This window comes from Monomorium pharaonis, chromosome 1 (genome assembly GCF_013373865.1).
Source record: "Monomorium pharaonis isolate MP-MQ-018 chromosome 1, ASM1337386v2, whole genome shotgun sequence".
In the NCBI taxonomy this organism is placed as follows: Eukaryota; Metazoa; Arthropoda; class Insecta; order Hymenoptera; family Formicidae; genus Monomorium; species Monomorium pharaonis.
In genome coordinates this window covers 11440132-11461393 of record NC_050467.1, presented here as the reverse complement: position 1 = coordinate 11461393, position 21262 = coordinate 11440132, and the positions used below count along the sequence as shown (strand labels likewise).

The window sequence follows — 21262 nt, the reverse complement described above, 5'->3', positions numbered from 1 at the left end:
AACGTAAGAACTTACGTTAAAAGTTTCTTTGTGCGTTGATGTAAGTTTAATTTTAAGTACGAACTTAGATTTATGGAACACTTATGCCCAGTCTACATTGCTTTCCATTTAGTAACACAAGTCGACACAAGCATTGTTCTATCTTTTTTTATGTTCAATGAGTAACAAAGATAGAACGACACTTGTGTCGACTTGTGTCATTAAATGGAAAGCACCCAATGGGTCGTTGGTCGTAAGAAATTTAACCAATTATGTTCGGTTATTCTTCTCTAAGATCAACTGTGATTGGTTAAATTTCTTACGACCAACGACCAACGACTCATTGTAGACTGGGCATTAACGTAACGTAACGTGTTACGAAAAAGCTTGTGCGGTGGCCCTTAACGTATTGGAGTGCGTTGGGGTGAATAGAAGCATGTCGGGGCATATGACACGAACAGAACCCTATTGTAGACTCGGCCTAATGATGAAATTACCCTTAAATAAAAATAGTCGATGTCAAAAATTGATATTCCTACACAAGAATAAGGGGATAAATAAAGCTCATCCTATTTAGTATTTGTCTATTATTTTATTTAAAAAATTATTGAAGACAAATAATTAGACGATTATAACTGTCAATTTTATTTTCTTTGATTTACGAGATTTATAACAAAAATTTGAAAGTGAAAATGCCGTGCGAAATGATAACACTCCAACTTGGCCAATGTGGCAATCAAAGTAAATAATTACATTTTATTTTGTCATAGATTATTCTTTTCAATATGACAAATGTTATAAACTTTTGAATAATTTAAATAGCAATAATAACAAAAGTGACATAAGTTTAAGAACTATTTTATTTTCTTTAATTTAAACTCGAAACTTTTGTATATCTGCATGTATAAGATTTTTTTTACACATATTACACACAATTTATAATTGTAATTGTAACAAGAGTATAATATGTATTTATACATTTTGTTTATTTTTATAGTTGGGTTTGAATTTTGGAAAAGACTATGTGCAGAGCATGGAATTAGTCCAGAGGGAATATTAGAAGATTATGCAACAGAAGGAATGGACAGAAAGGATGTTTTTTTCTATCAGTCAGATGATGAACATTATATACCACGTGCTGTATTGTTAGATTTGGAGCCGAGAGTAATTCATACAATTATGAATTCTCCATACTCAAAGGTAATACTTATATTCATATCAGTATTAGACTGTATATTTCAAGATTATATAGATTAAATATATATTATTTACATTATATTTACAAGAATCTTCATGCAGACATCATAGGTAATATAAATTGTTCAAAAAATAAAGTATTATTTTTCAGTCAAAGCGGATCTTAATACTTAATAATATTTTGATATTGATTATCAAATATATATTTTTTTAGTTTTATAAATTGCATGCTGGTTGTCAGACTTAAAATGCAATCATAAAATGAAACTAGAAATAACATCTCAAATTAATTTGATTACTATACTTGATAATAATGTTGCAAATATACCTTAAGAAATTATAAACCAAAGAAAATAAAATACAATTGAAACTTATTGTTGCCAGTGATAAATTGTCCAAAAAAATTATAACAGGCTTTGTGAATTTGACCCAACTGGCAATTTTATTATAAATTGAAGTATTAAGTACAACGTTTTGATCTTGTTATTAGGTCTTTTTCAAGTATAGAATTGACAAAATTTGTAAAGAAACATTGCAGTCAATGAACTTGTGGCCGCATCATTAGGCTCGTCGACAAGGCCATTTTATTTTCTGACCAAAGGTATCATAATGAAAACATGATTGTCAAAGATATTTTAAAGAAAAATTGTTTCCCATTAAAAATCATTAATAAACACATTAATATTAGATTAAATCAACCAAAAAAAAACCAAATTAATTCTAGTGATTCCTTGCATACTACTGCATTTAATGCAAGAACTTGCTTAATTATACCTTATTTCGAAGTTATTAGCGAGGATATCGGCCGTGCATTAAATAAATATAGGTTGAATTCCATATTCAAAGTCCCCAAAAAACTTGATTGCATAATAAAGAAAGGTAAAATTTCACTTGATTATAAAAAAGAACTGGTGTTGTGTACCACATAAAGTGCAATGATTGTAGCACCTCTTACATTGGTTAAACAAAACGACACTTATGCCCAATTTCTTCATGTCCAGTTATCTTACGGTTAAAATTATCCAGGAGATAAACTACCAGATGCATGTACGTGATTGGTTAAACTTGAAATTTATCTTCTGGATAACTTTATTGGGAAGTGAAGAAATCGGACATTAAAAACACGTGTTAAAGAACATTCGAATGACATAAAAAAAACAGTCGAATTCACTCTCTGTAATTAGCAAACACCAGATTTCTAAGAAACATGATTTTAATTAGTCTTCTCCAAAGATCTTACATAACAAGAAACACACCAAAAAATGTGAAATAGTGGAAATGTTTTTTATTAAACAGAATACTAACAGTCTTAATTTACAAAAAGGTACAGACTTGAATTCCATATACAACATTATAAAATTTTATCATTATTAGTCTATTTACTCTTTGCGGGCCCGATATGTCTCAGTCTCTTTGTATCTAGAACTGTGCAGATCATCATATTTTTCTTTTTTTATACTTGTAATTTATATTGACTCCAGTTTTCACACGTATTTTATATAATGCCTATCATCATATTTTTTTTGCTTATAATTAATATTGACTCCAGTTTTCATACATTTTATTTTTTATATTATGACTTATTAACATCTGATGGACGAAACATGTAAGTCCTTTAGTTGATTTTAATTAGTTTTTAAACCTGTTATATTTTATTTAGTTATTTATTTATTGTTTACTTATATTGTATTTAATTATTTGTTTATTTATTCCACACAGTGTATGATTCGTGTCTTGACCATAAGTTTATTGACTGCAATATTTTTTTGCAAATTTTGTCAATTCTGTACTTGAAAAGGACCTAATGATAAGGTCGAAACGTATTACTTCATATTTTAATTTATAATAAAATTACCAGTCGAATTTGCAAAGTCTAGTCATAATTTTTTTGGATAAAGGATATAAATTATTAAGGGATCATATACGTTTTTTGGAAATGTAGTCCAATAATTATGAGAGATTGTTAGAAAATTATTAAACCAATTAAGTTTCCAAGAATCGTTTTTTATTGCAAAAAATAAGTCTTTCAGGAAAGAAAACATACACTAATAAAAAATACAAAAAATATATCAGTTGCGTAAATTGACATAGGATGTCTTTTTCGCGCAGGTACAAACTGTTATGCGTTCTTCAGCTCGTAGAATTGATCTGAAACCAAATTCTTAAAATATTAATTATTTTTTGAGATCATAATTCTCCCTCTACGAGAAGGATTTTTCGAGAAAAAAAATTACGGAAATGGTCACACTTTCAAAAAGTTGTCATAACTTTTCTGAAAAATTCGTTACATTTTTTATTGTTATTAAAACATTAAACTTATTGATAAAAGCCCCTATAGAGCGATAAAGAATCTTATTAGGAATATGTATACAAAAAATAAAGTTAATCGGACGAATGGTGAGACAGTTATCATGCCCACCGTCTTGAAAAGTAGTGTTTTGAGAAAAATACGTTAAAAGTTTTGTACGAGATAAAGTCAGATAAAATAAAAACTTACCCTTAATCAGCGATGCCTGCACCATACAGCTGACCTTGTAAAAATGACCTTATAAAGTTGATCTTGTCAATATGTATACAAAACAAAACATTGATTTTGTGAAGTTGAGAAACGTTTATAACTCCTTAATTGTATAACAGTTTTCAGAAAGAAATTAAGTTTTAAGATTATTAATATATAACTTTAGTATTGGTAAATTAAAAATATGTAATATTAAACATTAAAAAGCGCAATACAAAACATTAATTATTTTTTATGAAATCTGACTCTTTGATCTAATTGTAAGAACCCAGACTGAATTAAATTATGGTTCGATTCTGGTTATGGTTTGATAAAATATTTTGAAAATAGTTCCAATTTCAGTTTCAGTTCCTTGAGATTTCCAAGAATCCAAAACGGTTAAATTATGGTTTTTCCGGTTCCAGTTCCGGTTCTTAATTTTAATAATATTATTTAATAAGTAATTATATAATAATAAATAATTATTAGTATTTAATAATATTTATAAATAATTAAGTAAGGGAAGTAAAGGAAAGGAATTAATTCTTTTTGTCTCATCAATAAATCTATTACTTAAAAAAAAAGATTGAATAAAAAAGAGAAATATAAGAGGAATAAGTAAAATAAGCAGGAGTAGCTAGACAATAATCCATGAAATTGCAAACAAAGAGTAACGAGCAAAATGTGTACAATAGTTTTTATATCCAGAATATATATATAAAGAAAACACAACTATATAACATAAATAATAAAAGAAATAATAAATTATTAAATAAATATTATTTAATAAGTGATTATTTTTATTACCCTGAAAACATATTTAGAAATATAAATAAATGTGAAGTACTCGCAATTCATTTTAAAATAAAAATCTGAACACAAATGAAAATAAAGAAATATAAAGAATATTAATAATTTACCTGCAATAAAGATTTAGGGTTGGTTGTTTCAATTTCTTAGTGAACTTATCTATTAGGTAAGCATGTATTTATCTTCTATATTATTATATACTAGACACCATAGACACGCTGTTTAACTTTTTTCTGGTCTTTCTGACTTTTTTCCATTTCTGGTGTTCTAAAACATTTATACAAAAATTAAGAAAAAATAGAAAAGAAAGTTTTAAAATGTAATTAAATGTAATAAAAAGAATGAAATATAGAATAAATAAAAAAAGACAATAAATAACCCTATTAAGAGACACGGTAGTGGCTCGCGCTCAAGTGAACGCGCAGCTCGAACCCGATCGTGCTTTTTACGCGACTTGCGAGCACCGAGATTATCGGATCTTAGAGGCACTGATCATATTCTACACAAAATAATTGTACACGATCAGAATATTCTACACAAATATTGTACACAAAATTGTACGTGGAAAAACTGCACAGGAATTATCCTTGAATTAAAAATTGCATACGGATATATTGTGCGTAGAAAAACTGTCTACTGTACAGTTTTTCTACGCACAATATATCCGTATGCAATTTTTAATTCAAAGATAATTCCTGTGCACAGTTTTTCCACGTACAATTTTGTGTACAATATTTGTGTAGAATATTCTGATCGTGTACAATTATTTTGTGTAGAATATGATCAGTGCCATCTTAGAAACGGCTAAACTGATCGAGTTCTAAGCTCAATCAAAAGCTTGGGGTTGATTTATATAAGAAAACTCTTTATTTTTCCTCTACATGCCCTATGAATGATGATATCGCGACGCAAAGTTCGAAATGTCAAAATTTCATTTTAAGATACGTCGTCGTCGTCGTTATTGTCGTCAACATTGTTGGTATCTTTACGGGTGCCGACATGAGGGACGAAATTCCATCTCGCGTATCCGCTACTATGTGGCGTTCGCATCGTCACTATAGCACTGTGTATAAGTGTGCTTTCCAGCACAGTGTAACACAGTGTCCATTAGTGTGAGAAAGAACATATCAGTGTGTCTCACTGACACTAGTGGATACTGTGTTATACTGGGTGCGTTCCACTTAACGCCCGCAACGCTCGCGAGCGTTGTTCATCTTTGTTTAATATTTGATAACCAACAAGGATAAAATGATTCCACGATCGTTGCGAGCTTTAAGTGGAACGCACCCACTGTGTCTTGTTGGAAAGCACACTAGTCACGTGGGTCGCCACCCAGATAGCACACGGACGTCCTTAGGACGTCCATTCGTGGGTATCCTGAGGACGTCCTGATTTTATCCCGGGACATCCTCAGGACATCCTGAGGAATAGCAAACGAGCGCCACTTTTTAGTCCTCAGGACATTCTAAGGACAGTCCATCGGACATCCTAAGGACAGTCCATCGGATGTTCTGAGGATACCAGAGGATTTCCTCAGGACATCCTCAGGAATAGCAAACAATGACCACTTTTTGTCAGATTAAAAAAAAATTTTTTTTTAGGATTTTTGATAAATGTATCGATTTTTTATAAGAATTGAAACGTTTCTCAGAAAAATTTAAAAAATAAAAAATTCCGATTAATTTAGAAAATTTTTTAAATATTTCTAAGTATTTTTAACAGTTTTTGAGAATTGAAAAAAAACTTTAACAAAAAATTAAAAGTTCAAATTATCTTTACGATAATTTTGTAAGAGGAAGAAGAGACTATACATGTTTCAGCGACAGTTGTACCTGTTAAAGCATGTTTAATCTCTGTACCCGAGAAAACGGTCACCCATCCAAGTATCAACCATCGCCGACGATGCTTGACTTCGAAGACCATACGCTTCCTAACGCTTCGTGATGATCCATGAGTATTTCTTGTTTATGCATACATATTTGTTATAGATCATTACAGTAGATGTTGTCAGAAGGATGAAACATATATAGTTAACTTATATTTTTATAAATAAATATAAAGTTTTACAGTTTTTTAAAATCATTTTTACATATGCGCGCGAAATAGCATGTGGAATAACTTATTAAAAAAACTGTTTTTGCGCCGTTTGTATAAAATAAAATAAAAAAATTATTTAATGTCATCTTTTATAATTTTTTAGTATTGCTAATATGCCATATTGTTTCAATAAATGTAGACATTCAATCTGACTTTGAAGTCAACATTTTTACACATTTGATTTTGCAATACATTCTAGAAATACGTACGATATTCAAAGATTTCTCACTTGCTATATTAATTTACTCGTTTTTTTCAAAAATTACTATACGTCCAGGATGTCCCTGAATACTATTTTAGGATGTCTCTGAATACTATTTTAGGATGTCCTGAGGACTTTCGTAGGATGTCCTGAGGACTCTCTTAGGACGTCCTAAGGACTGTCTTGGGATGTTCTGAGGATTGTTTTAGAATGTCCTGAGGACTGTCTTAGGATGTCCTGAGGACTTTCAGAATATCATATTCTTAGAACATTCTCTATCTAAAATGTCTGGTATTTATACAGTCATTATATTTAGTTTATTTTCAGACATTTTGTAGCTAATGAAACTCTTTATACAATATTTTAAGAATAACGTTTTCAGCTAGAATACATATATCCTCAGGACATCCCAAGGATGTCCTCAAGACATGAGTAAAATTTCAATTTATATTAATGCTATTACAGAATTTAACATTCTAAACTTACTTTAAAAGTCAAATTTATACATAAAATATTTACAGTAATACAACTATTATATCCTGACAAGATCCCAGGGCATCCCGGGACATATTCAGGATGATCCTGAAGACGTCCTGTGCTATCTGGGCAGTAGCTCGCTCGCGTCACGCGTCAGTTTGCGTATGATGTGGTGCAGTGTGAGGTTATGTTAAGATTATGTTATGAATGACAGTTTTGTGAAGTAGTGCATTGTTATACCGTTTGATGTGTCTTTCAACAATAATTTTAATTGTAATTTTTTTATATGAAAAATCTAAGTTGTGATAAATTTCGGGAGATTCACTGTAAGTGACGCACAGCGTGAGATTACTAATTCGTTGTAAGTGACGCACAGCGTGAGGTTACGACAGTTTTATGAATTATGCTTTATTATTATTGGTAATACTGAAGGAGATGGTCTACCTCACCGATTTGATTAAAACTTAACAATGTTGTGTATTTTTGTGCGTAGAACACGAATCTGGCAGAAAAAGTGTTGCTCTGCCCCGCGAGACGAGATATTAATCGTTAAAGTTTACTATTTGACAGGTTATGAAACCTGTCATATCGACGAAATGTTGCGACTGAACATTGTCCCGTGGCCATATGCACATAAAGAGAATTAATATATTCTCAGAAAACGCGTGGGCGGGGGAGGGGCGAAGCTTTACTTTACGTAAAGCACTGATATCATGTATTGTATTTATAAAACGTAAAATAAACGACGTCCACGTTTGTACAGTACCACATAGGTTTGCGACTTTCCACGCTGTTCGTTTTCAATGTTTTCGCATTAACCAAATAGCGACTTTAAAATGTTTGGGTTAGGTTAGGAAAAATCACGGGGAGGGGGCTCCGCTCTTTCCCCGCTCACGCGTTTTCTGAGAATGTATTAATTTTCTTGCAATTGAACGCATTGAAGTGTTTGCACACGTAACCACGGAGTATGCGCATATATGGCCACGGGACCATGTTCAGTCGCAAACTCTGAGTATATATACATGAAGGAGGAATTGCTTTGTTTCATGTAGACTGAAAGTGTGTTCAAAGTTTGTGCGAGAGAGAAAGGTATATAGGATGATATTCGTCCTCTCTGCGCATGCTTAATATCGTTACCTGCACCGCAGTTTTAACACTTCTTGTGCACTTCTGTACTTAATGTACGAATTGTATGTGTGTGAAAACATACAATGCTAACCATTGTAACTTATAACGTCCATAATACATTTCACGCATGCGCAGAGAGGGCAAGTATCATGCTATATCTTTCAGTGAGACTCGCTTTCAGTGCTGGCATTCCTCCTCCATGTATACATATATACTCAAAGGTCGCAACCAGGGTAATGAAAATGCAAATTAAAAAATAATGCATTACTTATTAATTTTTCAATAAGTAATTATTTCTTTACTCATTAATTATTAAAACAGTAATGCGTAATGAAAAAAGTCGCATTAATTATTTCAAAAGTAATGCGTAATGAAAAAAATCGCATTACTTATTACAAAAGTAATGCGTAATGAAAAAAATTGCATTACTTATTACAAAAGTAATGCGTAGTGCGATTTTTTTCATTACGCATTACTTAGAACCCTGTCCGTTACCAAAAAAGAGTAACTGTAACGGTAACGGCGTTTCCACACAGCACACTTTATCCCAAGGATGTCTCTGGGATGTCATTTTGGGATATCGCAATATGGTTGGATATCCGTGGACCGTCTGAGATATCCAAGGGATGCACAAATGTCCACCGATTTGACATCCTGTAGATATCTCAAACGATATCCAGATGATGTCCAAGGGATTTCCTGAGATATCGTAATATACCCTAATGAAAAAATTTGTCAGAATTTTTTAGATTTTTTTCAGGATTTCTGATAAATGTTCCGATTTTTTATAAGAATTGAAACGTTTCTCAGAAAAATTTAAAAAATGAAAAATTTTGATTAATTTAGAAAATTTTTGAATATTTCTAAGTATTTTCAAGAATTCCTAAGAATTGAAAAAAACTTGAACAAAAAATAAGAAATTCTAATTATTTCTACGGTAATTTTGTAAGAGGAAGAAGACTATACAACATGTTTCAGCCACAGTCGTATCTGTTAAAGCATGTTTAATCTCTATATCCGGAAAAACGGTCACCCATCCAAGTGTCAACCATCGCCGAAGTTGTTTAACTTCGAGTACGCATCCTAATGCTTTGTGATGATCCATAAACACTTCTTATTTATGCATTTATATTTGTTATAGATCATTACAATACATGTTGTCAGAAGGATAAAACATGTATATAGTTAACCTATACTTTTATAAATATAGTTTTACAGTTTTTTTATGCATTTTTACATATGCGCGCATAATAGCATGTGGAATAACTTATTAAAAAGTCTGATTTTGCTCTGTTTGTATAAAATAAAAAAATTTTTTTAATGTCATTTTTTATAATTTTTTAGTATTATTAATATGCCACATTGTTTTGATAAGTGTACTTTCTTTATGTTCTGTTTTAATCTACGTTTCTTAGAGATTTAATTTACGCTTTTGTCACTCTTTTATTACATTATAATTTACTTTCTCTTAATTTACTTACTTGATTTACGCTCCATTAATTGTAGAGATAAAAGGTATGATGGGATATTATTTGGATGTAATAGGATATTGTAAGATATTAATAGAATATCTTATGATATCTTATAATATTTTAAGATATTTTTGGGAAATATCGAAATATATTAATAGGATATGATATCTTAAGATATTTTACGATATTTTAAGATATTTTTGTAGGATATTCCGGGTGCTATTCATTAGGATATCCGTAGGATCGCCTTCGTCTGTCTGGGATAATTTGAGATATCCTCAGGATAAAGTGTGCTGTATGGGTTATAAGTAACGCGTTACTTCCCTGATAATATTAAATTAGTTATTTATCTCTTAGGATGGTCCATTTCTAACATTTAAATCATATGAATTGAAATATGAGTATAATCAAAACTTGTAATTTAATTTATAATATGTGCGATGAGAGTAAAAATAAACAAGATATATATTTGTAAAATAAAATCTATAAAATTAGTATATATTGAACATATTATCAATTCGTGACCACATAATTTGAATTTTATGTACATTTTATTTTTGATTCGGTTTAAGTCAAGTGCACGCTCATCATTTCATATTGAATAAATGTATGAAAATGTTATTTTTTACGGTTAAACATTGTTAAATATTATTTGATCTAATTGAACTCGGTCTGCAAAATATTTTAATACCGAATTAATTATTTAAAAAATAATGCGTAATAGAAAAAATTGCATTAATTATTTCAAAAGTAATGCGTAATGAAAAAAATCGCATTACTTATTTCAAAAGTAATGCGTAATGAAAAAAGTCGCATTACTTTTGTAATAAGTAATGCGTAATGAAAAAATCGCATTACTTATTTCAAAAGTAATGCGTAATTGAGAATCTTTGTATTGGTTATTGAAAAAATATTATTTAATGAAACCGTAATGCATTACAAAAAGTAATGCATTATTTAGAACCCTGGTCGCAACATTTCATCGGTATGACAGGTTTCATAACTTGTCAAGTAGTGAACTTTAACGATTAATATCTCGTCTCGCGTGGCAGAGCGACGCTTTTTTCTGCCAGATTCGTGTTCTACGCACAAAAACACAAAATATTGTTAAGTTTTAACCAAATCGGTGAGGTAGTCCGTCTCCTTTAGTATTATCTTATTATTAATAATCGTGTCGATGGTAAAACCTTGAGGGAAAAGGAGAGAGAGAGAGAGAGAGAGAGAGAGAGAGAGAGAGAGAGAGAGAGAGAGAGAGAGAGAGAGAGAGAGAGAGAGAGAGAGAGAGAGAGAGAGAACGAAGAAAGCGGACAGCAGAAAGAGCCGGAACGGGAAAGAATGGAAGATGGACAATCATATGAGGTACTCAAGCTTTTGCACAATTTTATATACTTTGCGTAATGTAAAAAACGTGTACGATAGCTCTGACACTGATTATTTTGTATTATGTTTATTAATATAAGTATAGTAATGTAGAAAAGAAAAAGAAGTCCTACATAATTATGAGATCAAGAGTTATGATAGTGACTTGTGCCAAGTTATGATTATTTATACAAAGTTTTTATTGATTGTTCTCAGATTGTCATATTATAGATCAGTGCTTGAGCCTAGTTGCCCTTTTCGAGCCGATTCCCGAACGCGTCGCCTCCTATGCCCCCACTACCGCGCGCGGCCTTGACGGCCGAGCCGCCGATCTCGCCCGTACGCTTTGTCTCAGGAGCAGCTCTGTATAAGAAATAGTGCCCTGCACAAAATTCATTAAAATTACTTTAAGTAAATAATTTTTGTTTTTATAAACAAAAAAGTACTAACTTTTTTATTACTAATTTATTTTATGTAGTATAACAATATGTAAAAACATAATATGTAAATTAGAATTTTGACAATAGTTTTCCACATTACCCGTGAGATACTATTATTGATGCGTTTTTTTTTTAAGTGGTTTCCCCAGTAGGCCTAATTCACTAAAAGATGAAATATAATATACAGCTTGGCAGGAAAACAAAATTTTATATATTGTAAGATATATAAAAACGACAGGAAAATTAGAAGAATGCCAAGCTATATATTATATTTCATTTTTTAGTGGATTAGGCCTACTGAGAAAACCACTTAAAAAAAGCATCAATAATAATACCTCACGGGTGATGTAAAAATTAAACTATTGTCAAAATTCTAATTTATATATTATGTTTTTACATATTGTTATACTACATATAAAATAAATTAGAAATAAAAAAATTAGTACTTTTTTGTTTATAAAAACAAAAATTATTTACTTAGAGTAATTTTAATGAATTTTGTGGTGCAGGGCACCATTTCTTATACAGAGCTGCTCCTGAGACAAAGCGTACGGGCGAGATCGGCGGCTCGGCCGTCAAGGCCGCGCGCGGTAGTGGGGGCACAGGAGGCGGCGCGTTCGGGAATCGGCTCGAAAAGGGCAACTAGGCTCAAGCACTGTTATAGATGTATTAAACAATAAACTGACAAGGGAACCTCGCGAACCCGAAAATTCTGATTTTAATGAAACTTGGCATAAATGTAGAAGAAGTAAATACATGAATTTAGAAATTAAAAGTTGGTGCTTATAAACGGTTTAAAGGGTTGAAACTACCCTTCAAAAATGTTGAGTTTTTGCCTTTTCTCGATATATCTCGTAAACTAAACAAAGTATTAAAAAATGTTTCATACAAAAGTTTTACAGTATAAATACCTCTATTTAACTATGCTATTTATTTTTTCAAAAAAATTTTTTTTCAAAAACAAATTTTTTTTCTTTGAAAAAAAAATTTTTTTGAAAAAAATAAATAGCATAGTTAAATAGAAGTATTTATGCTGTAGAACTTTTGTATGAAACATTTTTTTATATTTTGTTTAGTTTAAGAGATATATCGAGAAAATGCAAAAATGTCTCAACTTTGAAGTGTGGTTTCACCCCTTCAAACCGTTTTTGAACCAAAATAAATTTTCTCGCTATATCTCGTAAACTAAACAAAATATAAAAAAATGTTTTATACAAAAGTTTTACAGCCTAAATACCTTTAACTACGCTGTTTATTAAAAAAAAAAAAAAAATTTTTTTTTAATTAAAATAAATTTTCAATAAAATTGACTTTTATGTATATAGCATTTATAAAATAATTATACTATCTTATACTACGTTCTATTTATATCATCTGTGTGTATATTATGTATGTTATATTTTATGTATGTTATAATATTATACATTTATATTATCTGCATCCCTATATGTATTAGTTTTCATCTAACAGTTGCGCAATATTAGAGTAGTCACGTTGCTTTCACACAATTCATTCTGTCTACGTCACATATTTCACATTCAAGTTTTATATTCGTCATATCACGGTATATATCATATATGAAATGGAAATCACGTATTAAAGTTTGATATCTTTATTAATGATGTTACGCGTCATTTTCACATCTGTATCAAGTCTAACGTGTGCTTGATCAGTACATCAGTATCACATCTAACGAGTGCTTGATTTTTCTGTTAGATTATTTAATTGAGCGAAGCATAATGTTACACGTAAATGTTGCGAATGTTCTTAATATGTTAATTATTTTATTTCAAATTATACATATTCCACCTATAAATGAAAGAGAAATACAATTACGTGATGTGATAGAGGATATTATAACAAATGATATTATAAGAGTGAATATGACTTATCATTTGATGTACACACTGATACTGCTTTAGAATTTTAAAATTATTGGGAAGTGGATTTACCTGACATAGAATATGTAACAAATGATGAGGAAGAATTTTTTTTTAATGATAATTGTGGTAGGGACTTCACCTTTCTGAAGCGACGTTGCACTCCTAAAAGAGAGTGTCGGCCTTTTATCACTTCTCCAATATTTGACGGCTTTTTTTTTATAGCTACTATTTAAAATTTCGTCTTCTGGTTCACAATTATATTCATTATCAGGTTCATAATCAACATTATCATTTTCTAAAAATTCTTCCACTTTATTTGTTACATATTCTATGCCAGGTAAATCCACTTCCAAATAATTTTGAAATTTTAAAGCAAAATGAGTGTGTACATCAAATGATAAGTCATTCACTGCATTTGTTATAATATTCTTTATCACATCACGTAATTGTATTTCTCTTTCATTTATAGGCGTTGATGGAATATGTGTAATTTGAAATAAAATAATTAACATATTAAGAACATTCGCAACATTTATGTGTAACATTATGCTTCGCTTAATTAAAAACAATCTAACAAGAAAAATCAAGCACATGTTAGATGTGATACTGATGTACTGATCAAACACACGTTAGACTTGACACTGATGTGAAAATGACGCGTAACACCATTAATAAAGATACCAAACTTTTATTAATACGTGATTTCATATATGATACATACTGTGACATGACGAATATAAAACTTGAATGTGAAATATGTGACGTAGAGAGAATGAACACTGTGTGAAAGCAACGTGACTACTAATATTGCGCAACTGTTAGATAAAAACTAATACATACAAGGATGCAGATAATATAAATGTATAGTATTATAACGTAGATAATATATAACATATATAATATACACATAGATGATATAAATAAAACGTAGTATAAGATAGTATAATTACTTTATAAATGCTATATACATAAAAGTCAATTTTATTGAAAATTTATCTTAATTAAAAAAAAATTTTTTTTTCAAAAAATAAACAGCGTATTTAAATGGAGGTATTTATGCTGTAAAACTTTTGCATAAAACATTTTTTTACATTTTGTTTAGTTTACGAGATATATGGAGAAAAGGTAAAAATATCTCAACCTTTGAAGGGTAGTTTCATTCCTTCAAACCGTTTATAAGACCAAACAGAAAATTTTCTGATTTTAATGAAACTTGGCATAAATGTAGAGGGGGTAAATACATTAATTTAGAAGTGTTTTATTTTGGTTCAAAAACGGCTTGAAGGGGTGAAAGCACGCTTCAAAGTTGAGACATTTTTGCATTTTCTCGATATATCTCGTAAACTAAACAAAATATTAAAAAATGTTTCATACAAAAGTTTTACGGCATGAATACCTCTATTCAACTATCATATTTATTTTTTTCAAAAAAAATTTTTTTTTAAGAAAAAAAAATTTGTTTTTGAAAAAAAGATTTCTTTTTTAAATAAATAACATAGTTAAATAAAGGTATATATACAGTAAAACTTTTGTATGAACCTTTTTTTAATATTTTGTTTAGTTTACGAGATATATCCAGAAAAGGCAAAAACTCAAAATTTGTGAAGGGTGGTTTCAACCCTTTAAACCGTTTATAAGCACCAACTTTTAATTTCTAAATTCATATATTCACCCCCTCTACATTTATGCCAAGTTTCATTAAAATCAGAATTTTCGGGTTTGCGAGGTTCCCTTGTGAGCTACGTTACTCTGTGATTCAACTTTATACTAGTGTTGATGGTTGTCTGGAAAACGAGAAAATGAAAAGGGACGTTATGATGAATAAAAGTAAACTTAGAGGGGAGCAGATATTTATAGAGCAGGATTTGACGTGGGAAGAGAGAAATATTCAGAGGGACATAGCTAAGTGGGTAAAAGAAGAGAAAAATAAAGGTAGAATAATCAAGATTGGCGTAGGTAGAGTAAAAATAAATGGTATTTGGGTAAAATGGGAAAATGTGGAGCTAGGAAAGGATAACAGAGTTACAAAGAGTAGACTAGGAGAGGGGGAGAAGAAGGTAGAGGTAGAAACAGACAAGGAGGAAAATAGTGTTAGTAGAGATAGGATTAAAGAAAATGATAAAGGGAAAAAAGAGGGAAGTCTAGGAGAAAGGGAAAACTAAATAGTTGCCAAGGAGGGAAAAAAGTAAAAAGCAGAAGTAGAAGTAGAAATGGAAATAAGAGACAAAATATAAACTTAGGTATCGGTATTAGTAGGAGGATACATAGGATAAAGGTTGACAGAAAGGTTTTATTCTGGTACGTAGCGGGCTTAGGAAGACAGGATAGGGATTTTTGGGAATATGTGAAGGATTTTGATTATATAGGTTTAGTGGAAACTTGGGTAGAGGAAAAGGGTTGGAATAAAATAAAGGATATGTTACCAGGCTCACATATATGGGAATGTCTTTACGCAGAAAGAGATAAAAAGAGAGGTAGAGCGAAGGGAGGATTTATAATAGGAAAAAAGAAGGACTGGGGAAACAACGATAGGAAATTAACTAGTATGAGGGGAGAAGGGTGGATAGCATCTAGATTAGAAAAAGTGTTTAGAGGGAAGTGTCTATGGATAATAACAGTATATAATCAAGGTAACTGGGAAACTGTAAAAAAGTCTATTATGGAAATAGTAGAAGAAAATAGGAATGAAGCGTTCATAATAGGAGGAGATTTTAATATAAGAATAGGAGAATTAGGTATAGAAGAAGAAGCGACAGGTATCGGCAGAAAAAGTAAGGATAAGATAATAGGTAATAACGGGAAAGATCTGGTAGAATTTGTAAATGATATAGGAGGTTTTATATTGAATGGAACTACTGAAGGTGATAGGGAAGGCGAATTTACGTACGTAGGGGCTAGAGGTAATACCGTTATTGACTATGTTATTGTAAGCGATGAATGTACTAATAGGATTATTAAGTTTAATGTTCAGGAAAGGGTGGACTCAGATCACATGCCCCTGTCAGTGAGGATAAACCTGGAACGACGGCAGCAGTGGGAAGAAGAGATACAGCAACAGACAACGGAAAAGAGGACAAGAACACTTTGGGATGTGGAATCAAGAGCCAGATATGAAGAAAGGACAGAAGTAGCGGAGTGGACAAAAAATCTGGAAAATGAAACAACGGAGGAAATCTGGAAAAATTTAAAGGAAACGATATCAGAGGCTATGATTAAAAAAGAGGTAGCCTGGAAGAAGAAAGAAATAGGACACAAGAAATGGTGGGACAGGAGTTGCACCAGAGAAAAAAGGAAGGTACATAGAAGCTTAAGAAAATGGAGGGAAGGAAGGTCCACAAGAGAGGCATATTTAGGAGACAAGAATAATCTAAGAAATTTCTTAGAACAAAAATATGCGGAATGGAAAGAAAAAGAAGAAATAGAACTCAGATATCTGAAAAATGCTACAGAGGTATGGAAGTATATTAACAAAAGGACAGGAAAAAGAAGAAGGAAGATAAGAAACAAGATAGGAAAAGATGAATGGGAAAGGTACTTCAGGAAATTACTGGATGGGACGGATAGAAAGGAGGTTGCTGACCATAGAGATGAGGGGGAATTAATCGGAGAAGAAGAAACCGAAAATGGAAATGGAAATGAAAATGGAAACGAAAAGGAAGAGGAAATTGGCGAGTTTTTGATTAATGAAGAGGTTGTCGGAAAAGCGTTAGAGAAATTGAAGAATAAGAAGGTTCCAGGCATAGACGGGCTATTTCTAGAGACATGGCGTTACGGAGATACAGCTATTAGAAAGGGATTAACAGAACTAATAAGGAAAATTTGGTGCGGGGACAACATCCCAGAGAACTGGAAGGTTAGTGTGGTCTTGCCTTTATATAAAAAGGGAGATCAAGAAAAAACAGGAAATTATAGAGGTATCTCCCTGCTCTGCTCTGCGTATAAAATTTATGCAGAGATTGTAAGAGGAATCCTAGAGGAGGAAACGGAGAAGCTAGGAATGTTACCGGAAAGTCAAGGCGGCTTCAGGAAAGTTAGAGGAACAATGGAGAATATCTTCATTCTGAACCACGTGATTCAGAGAGAAAAACGGAAGGAGGACAAGAAGATCTTTGCCCTTTTCGTGGATTTGAAGGCAGCCTTCGATAACATAAGAAGGGAGAGGCTATGGAAAATACTAGAAGATTCAGGTATAAGGAAGCAGACAATTAGGAGAGTGAAGAAGTTATATGAAAACACGACAGTGACGGTGAAGACCGAGGAAGGGATGACGGAGGAGTTCTACACAACCAAAGGAGTTAGACAGGGCTGTGTGATGAGTCCACTACTTTTTAACTTGTATATTGCAGATTTGGATAGCTACTTATGTAAGAGAGGGATAGGCGGTATAAAATTAGGTAAAAAAAGGATATGGTCTCTTGCATACGCGGATGATATGGTCTTGGTTGCGAAGAACAGGGTAGGTTTAATGGACATGATGGATTCGCTTAAGCAGTTTTTAAAGAACAAAAGTTTAGAGTTAAACACGGAAAAAACAAAAGTAATGATATTCCATAGGAGCGGTAAGGAAAAAATAGGTAGATGGAAATGGGAGGATAAGGAATTAGAAGAGGTAAGTTCCTTTAAATACTTAGGTTTTGTTTTTAATAGGAAGGGAGATTATAGTAATCATATAAAAGACTTAGGAATGAAAGGTAAACTGGCGGCTAATAGGGTATGGGGTCTAGGTGAAAGAGTTTGTAAAAATGATTTTAGTAGGAGATGGATGTTATTTAGCTATCTAGTCAAAAGCGTAATGTCATATGGAGTAGAATTATGGGGATGGGTAGAAAGAAAAGAATTAGAGAAGGTAATGTTAGACTACGTTAGATGGATCTTTAACTTAGATTTTTGCACTCCAAGATACATAATGATGTTAGAATTAGGGTTGGAAAAATTAAGAGTCAAATGGGGTACAAGAGCTAGGAAGTTCGAGGATAAAATTAAAGCGTTAGAAGATAATAGATGGGTGAAATTGTGCTGGAATGAAAAAGAAAAAGAGGGATGGAAGGACCAATATGGGATAGAGAGGGAAAATTATCTTAACAGGAATGGTTGGAGTTCAAGGGCATTAGAGTTACTAGAAGGTGAGGTAGCTGAGAAATTCGCTAAAGAAATGGAATTCAGGGATAGAGACGTACAGAAGCAGGAACTAGAAAGTAGATTAAGAGGGGCAAGATATAACACGAGATACAAAGTAGGTACGGATAGGATAGATGAGAAACCAAAATATCTAAGTAGGAAAAATGTTTCAAGTAAAAGAGATATTACAGATATAAAAGCGTTAGTTAGATTAAGATGCGGTAATATGGAAGAAGATAATAAATATTGGTTAAAGGAAGAGGATAGGATTTGCGTATTTTGTAAGAATGGAAAGGATAATTTAGACCATCTTATAGAGGATTGTGAGATAACGAGGACATGGTTTGATTGCTTAGGTAAAAATAAGAGGGAAAAAATAGATAGACTAGAAAATGATGAATTAGATGAAAAAAAAGAGAAAGTTTTGTTAAAATTCTGGAAGGAAAAGAAAAAAGCGTATAAAGTTTATAAAGATAGGAATAAGGAGATAGAAATAGGGTCACAGATTTAAGAGGATAGAACATAGGCGAATCAGGAAAGAGGAAAAGTTAGTTAGGAGATATAGAATGATGAAGGCAACTTGTATTAGCTAATGGTAAGCGTAAAATTGTAAAAATTGTAAAAAAGTAAAGAGGAAAAGAAAAAACTGTAAAGAACAAACCACTAACTGTGATTTAATGTGATGTAATCCGTAAGCCATAAAGTATTATAATTATAATTATAGTTATATTATATATTAGATTGTATTAGCTTAGTTTATTTTTTGTAGTTTAGAATAAAGTAAGACTTTGTGATCGGAATAATAGGAGGATGGATGGATGGAAGGATGAATGGATAGTTTTTGATTGTAAACCAAGTCCCCTTCTTGGCACTATGTAAATTGCTGAAGAGTAATAAATTATTATTATTATAACGAAAACAATCACAAATCCAAGATAAAACTTTTGATCAAATTTAATCTAAGTAATATACGTTTCTGAAATGGTATAACTTTGATTATTTATTAAAGTGACAATTATTTTAAATAAAAAATTATTGTATTCACACACAAATTAATTTTTCTACAAAAATATGATATGTAAATGTTTTGTGCAAATTAAGAATAAACACTACAAAAAGAGTATTAAGTTTTTTCTGTACAAAAATAATAATATGCAGAAATATGAGCCAATCTATAATAATAGATGTTTATTTTTTGGCATAGTTTGATTTTTCATTAAGCTTGTATCAGATGCCCGTAAACAACTTTTCGAGTAATGTCTATTGTTTATGACCAAACGCGCTCCATTAAAATTTAATTTCTACGTTTTGAAGAAATTTTTGAAGAAACTTTTTTGAGACCATGTACGAATCTGAATACCCGATAGGACCATTCGGCGACGTCTCAACGAAGGTGGATATCAATGCTACCGTCCAGCCCGCAAAATTCCGCTGACTCCTTTTCATCGGGAGCAGTACATCGTGTTTGCTTTGGAAAACCTGGTGACGAACCGTGAGGAGTGGAAGACAACGTTCTTTACGGATAAGAAATTCTTCGTATTATCTGCCGACCGCGTACCTTACATATGGCAACTACTGGAAGTCTTTTTTTTTCCATCAGTACTGCAATTTATTATGTAGAGGACATGCCAGTTATTCGATTAGTGCAGGATAACTCTGGAGTCCACACTTCGCGTGAAACGCAGGTATGGTTTCGGAATTATCCGGAGATCAAGTTGGTTAACTGGCCTGCTTGTTTATCAGATCTAAATTTGATTGAAAATGTTTGGGCACAAATGGTTCGACGATGGGAACCAAGAAGGGAGAGGACGGTAGCAGCGTTAGTCAAACATGCGAAAGAAATCTGGGAAGAACTTCGGTTCTAATCAGATTTTCTTGCAAATTTGTTTAATATTTAATCGATTTAATCAAGTTATTGACCGGTCTGGATATTGGACAGATTATTGATGCTGCCGCAGCTAATACCACAATTGGCCCTTTTTAGGTCTAATAAAACTTTCACACTGCGAATAGAGATGCCTGTAAAAGTCTCACATGTCCGAAAGCTGGCTGGTCGGCATTTTCCGGCCAGTAGGCTGGTTAAAACATCGACAAGAGATTATTCTTTAATAGTCTCTCGTTGGTGGTAAAAGTAACATGTTAATTGCAATTTTTTTACAAGTAACAAATTATGTTTTAATTTGTTATTTCTATATTCTTATATTTAATTGTAACTTTAATTCTACACATCTTATTAGTAACAAGCGGGGCGTTACTAGACAGTACGCAGAATACGCTCTAGCGTAGGGCGCAAAATTTAAAGGGTGCTATGCAGCAATGCCAGTTCAGATGCTCACGCCAGCAGGGCTGCACGAACGGAAGATCTGTTGTCTCTCTCCTCTTCTGGGTAGCGCTAAAAGCAGGAATTTTTTTAGTTTTTTGTCTTTTCAACTTTGTATTGGGGTACACGGTCGATTTGCAGCGTTGGGGCGTCTAAGTCAGTCGTAATGGCTCCGGTAACAAGAAATTAATTTTATACTGCATATTTGCAAGCACAAGTAAAACTATTAAAATTTATTTAACTTATACGATAACAGATTTGCTTAATGTTTTTTTAAAGATAA

The 21262-nt window shown here is 31.8% G+C and overlaps 1 protein-coding gene across 1 annotated transcript in view; it reads left to right on the top strand.

The window, feature by feature from the left end:
• Positions 1-410: 410 nt before the first annotated feature.
• LOC114255539 (tubulin gamma-2 chain) overlaps positions 411-21262 on the top strand; it is a 102700-nt gene continuing 81848 nt past the window's right edge. The window contains exons 1-2 of the mRNA XM_036294571.1: positions 411-720; positions 977-1179. Coding sequence (XP_036150464.1) covers positions 672-720; positions 977-1179 — 252 coding nt within the window. The 5' untranslated portion in view covers positions 411-671. The remainder of the gene's footprint in view (positions 721-976; positions 1180-21262) is intronic.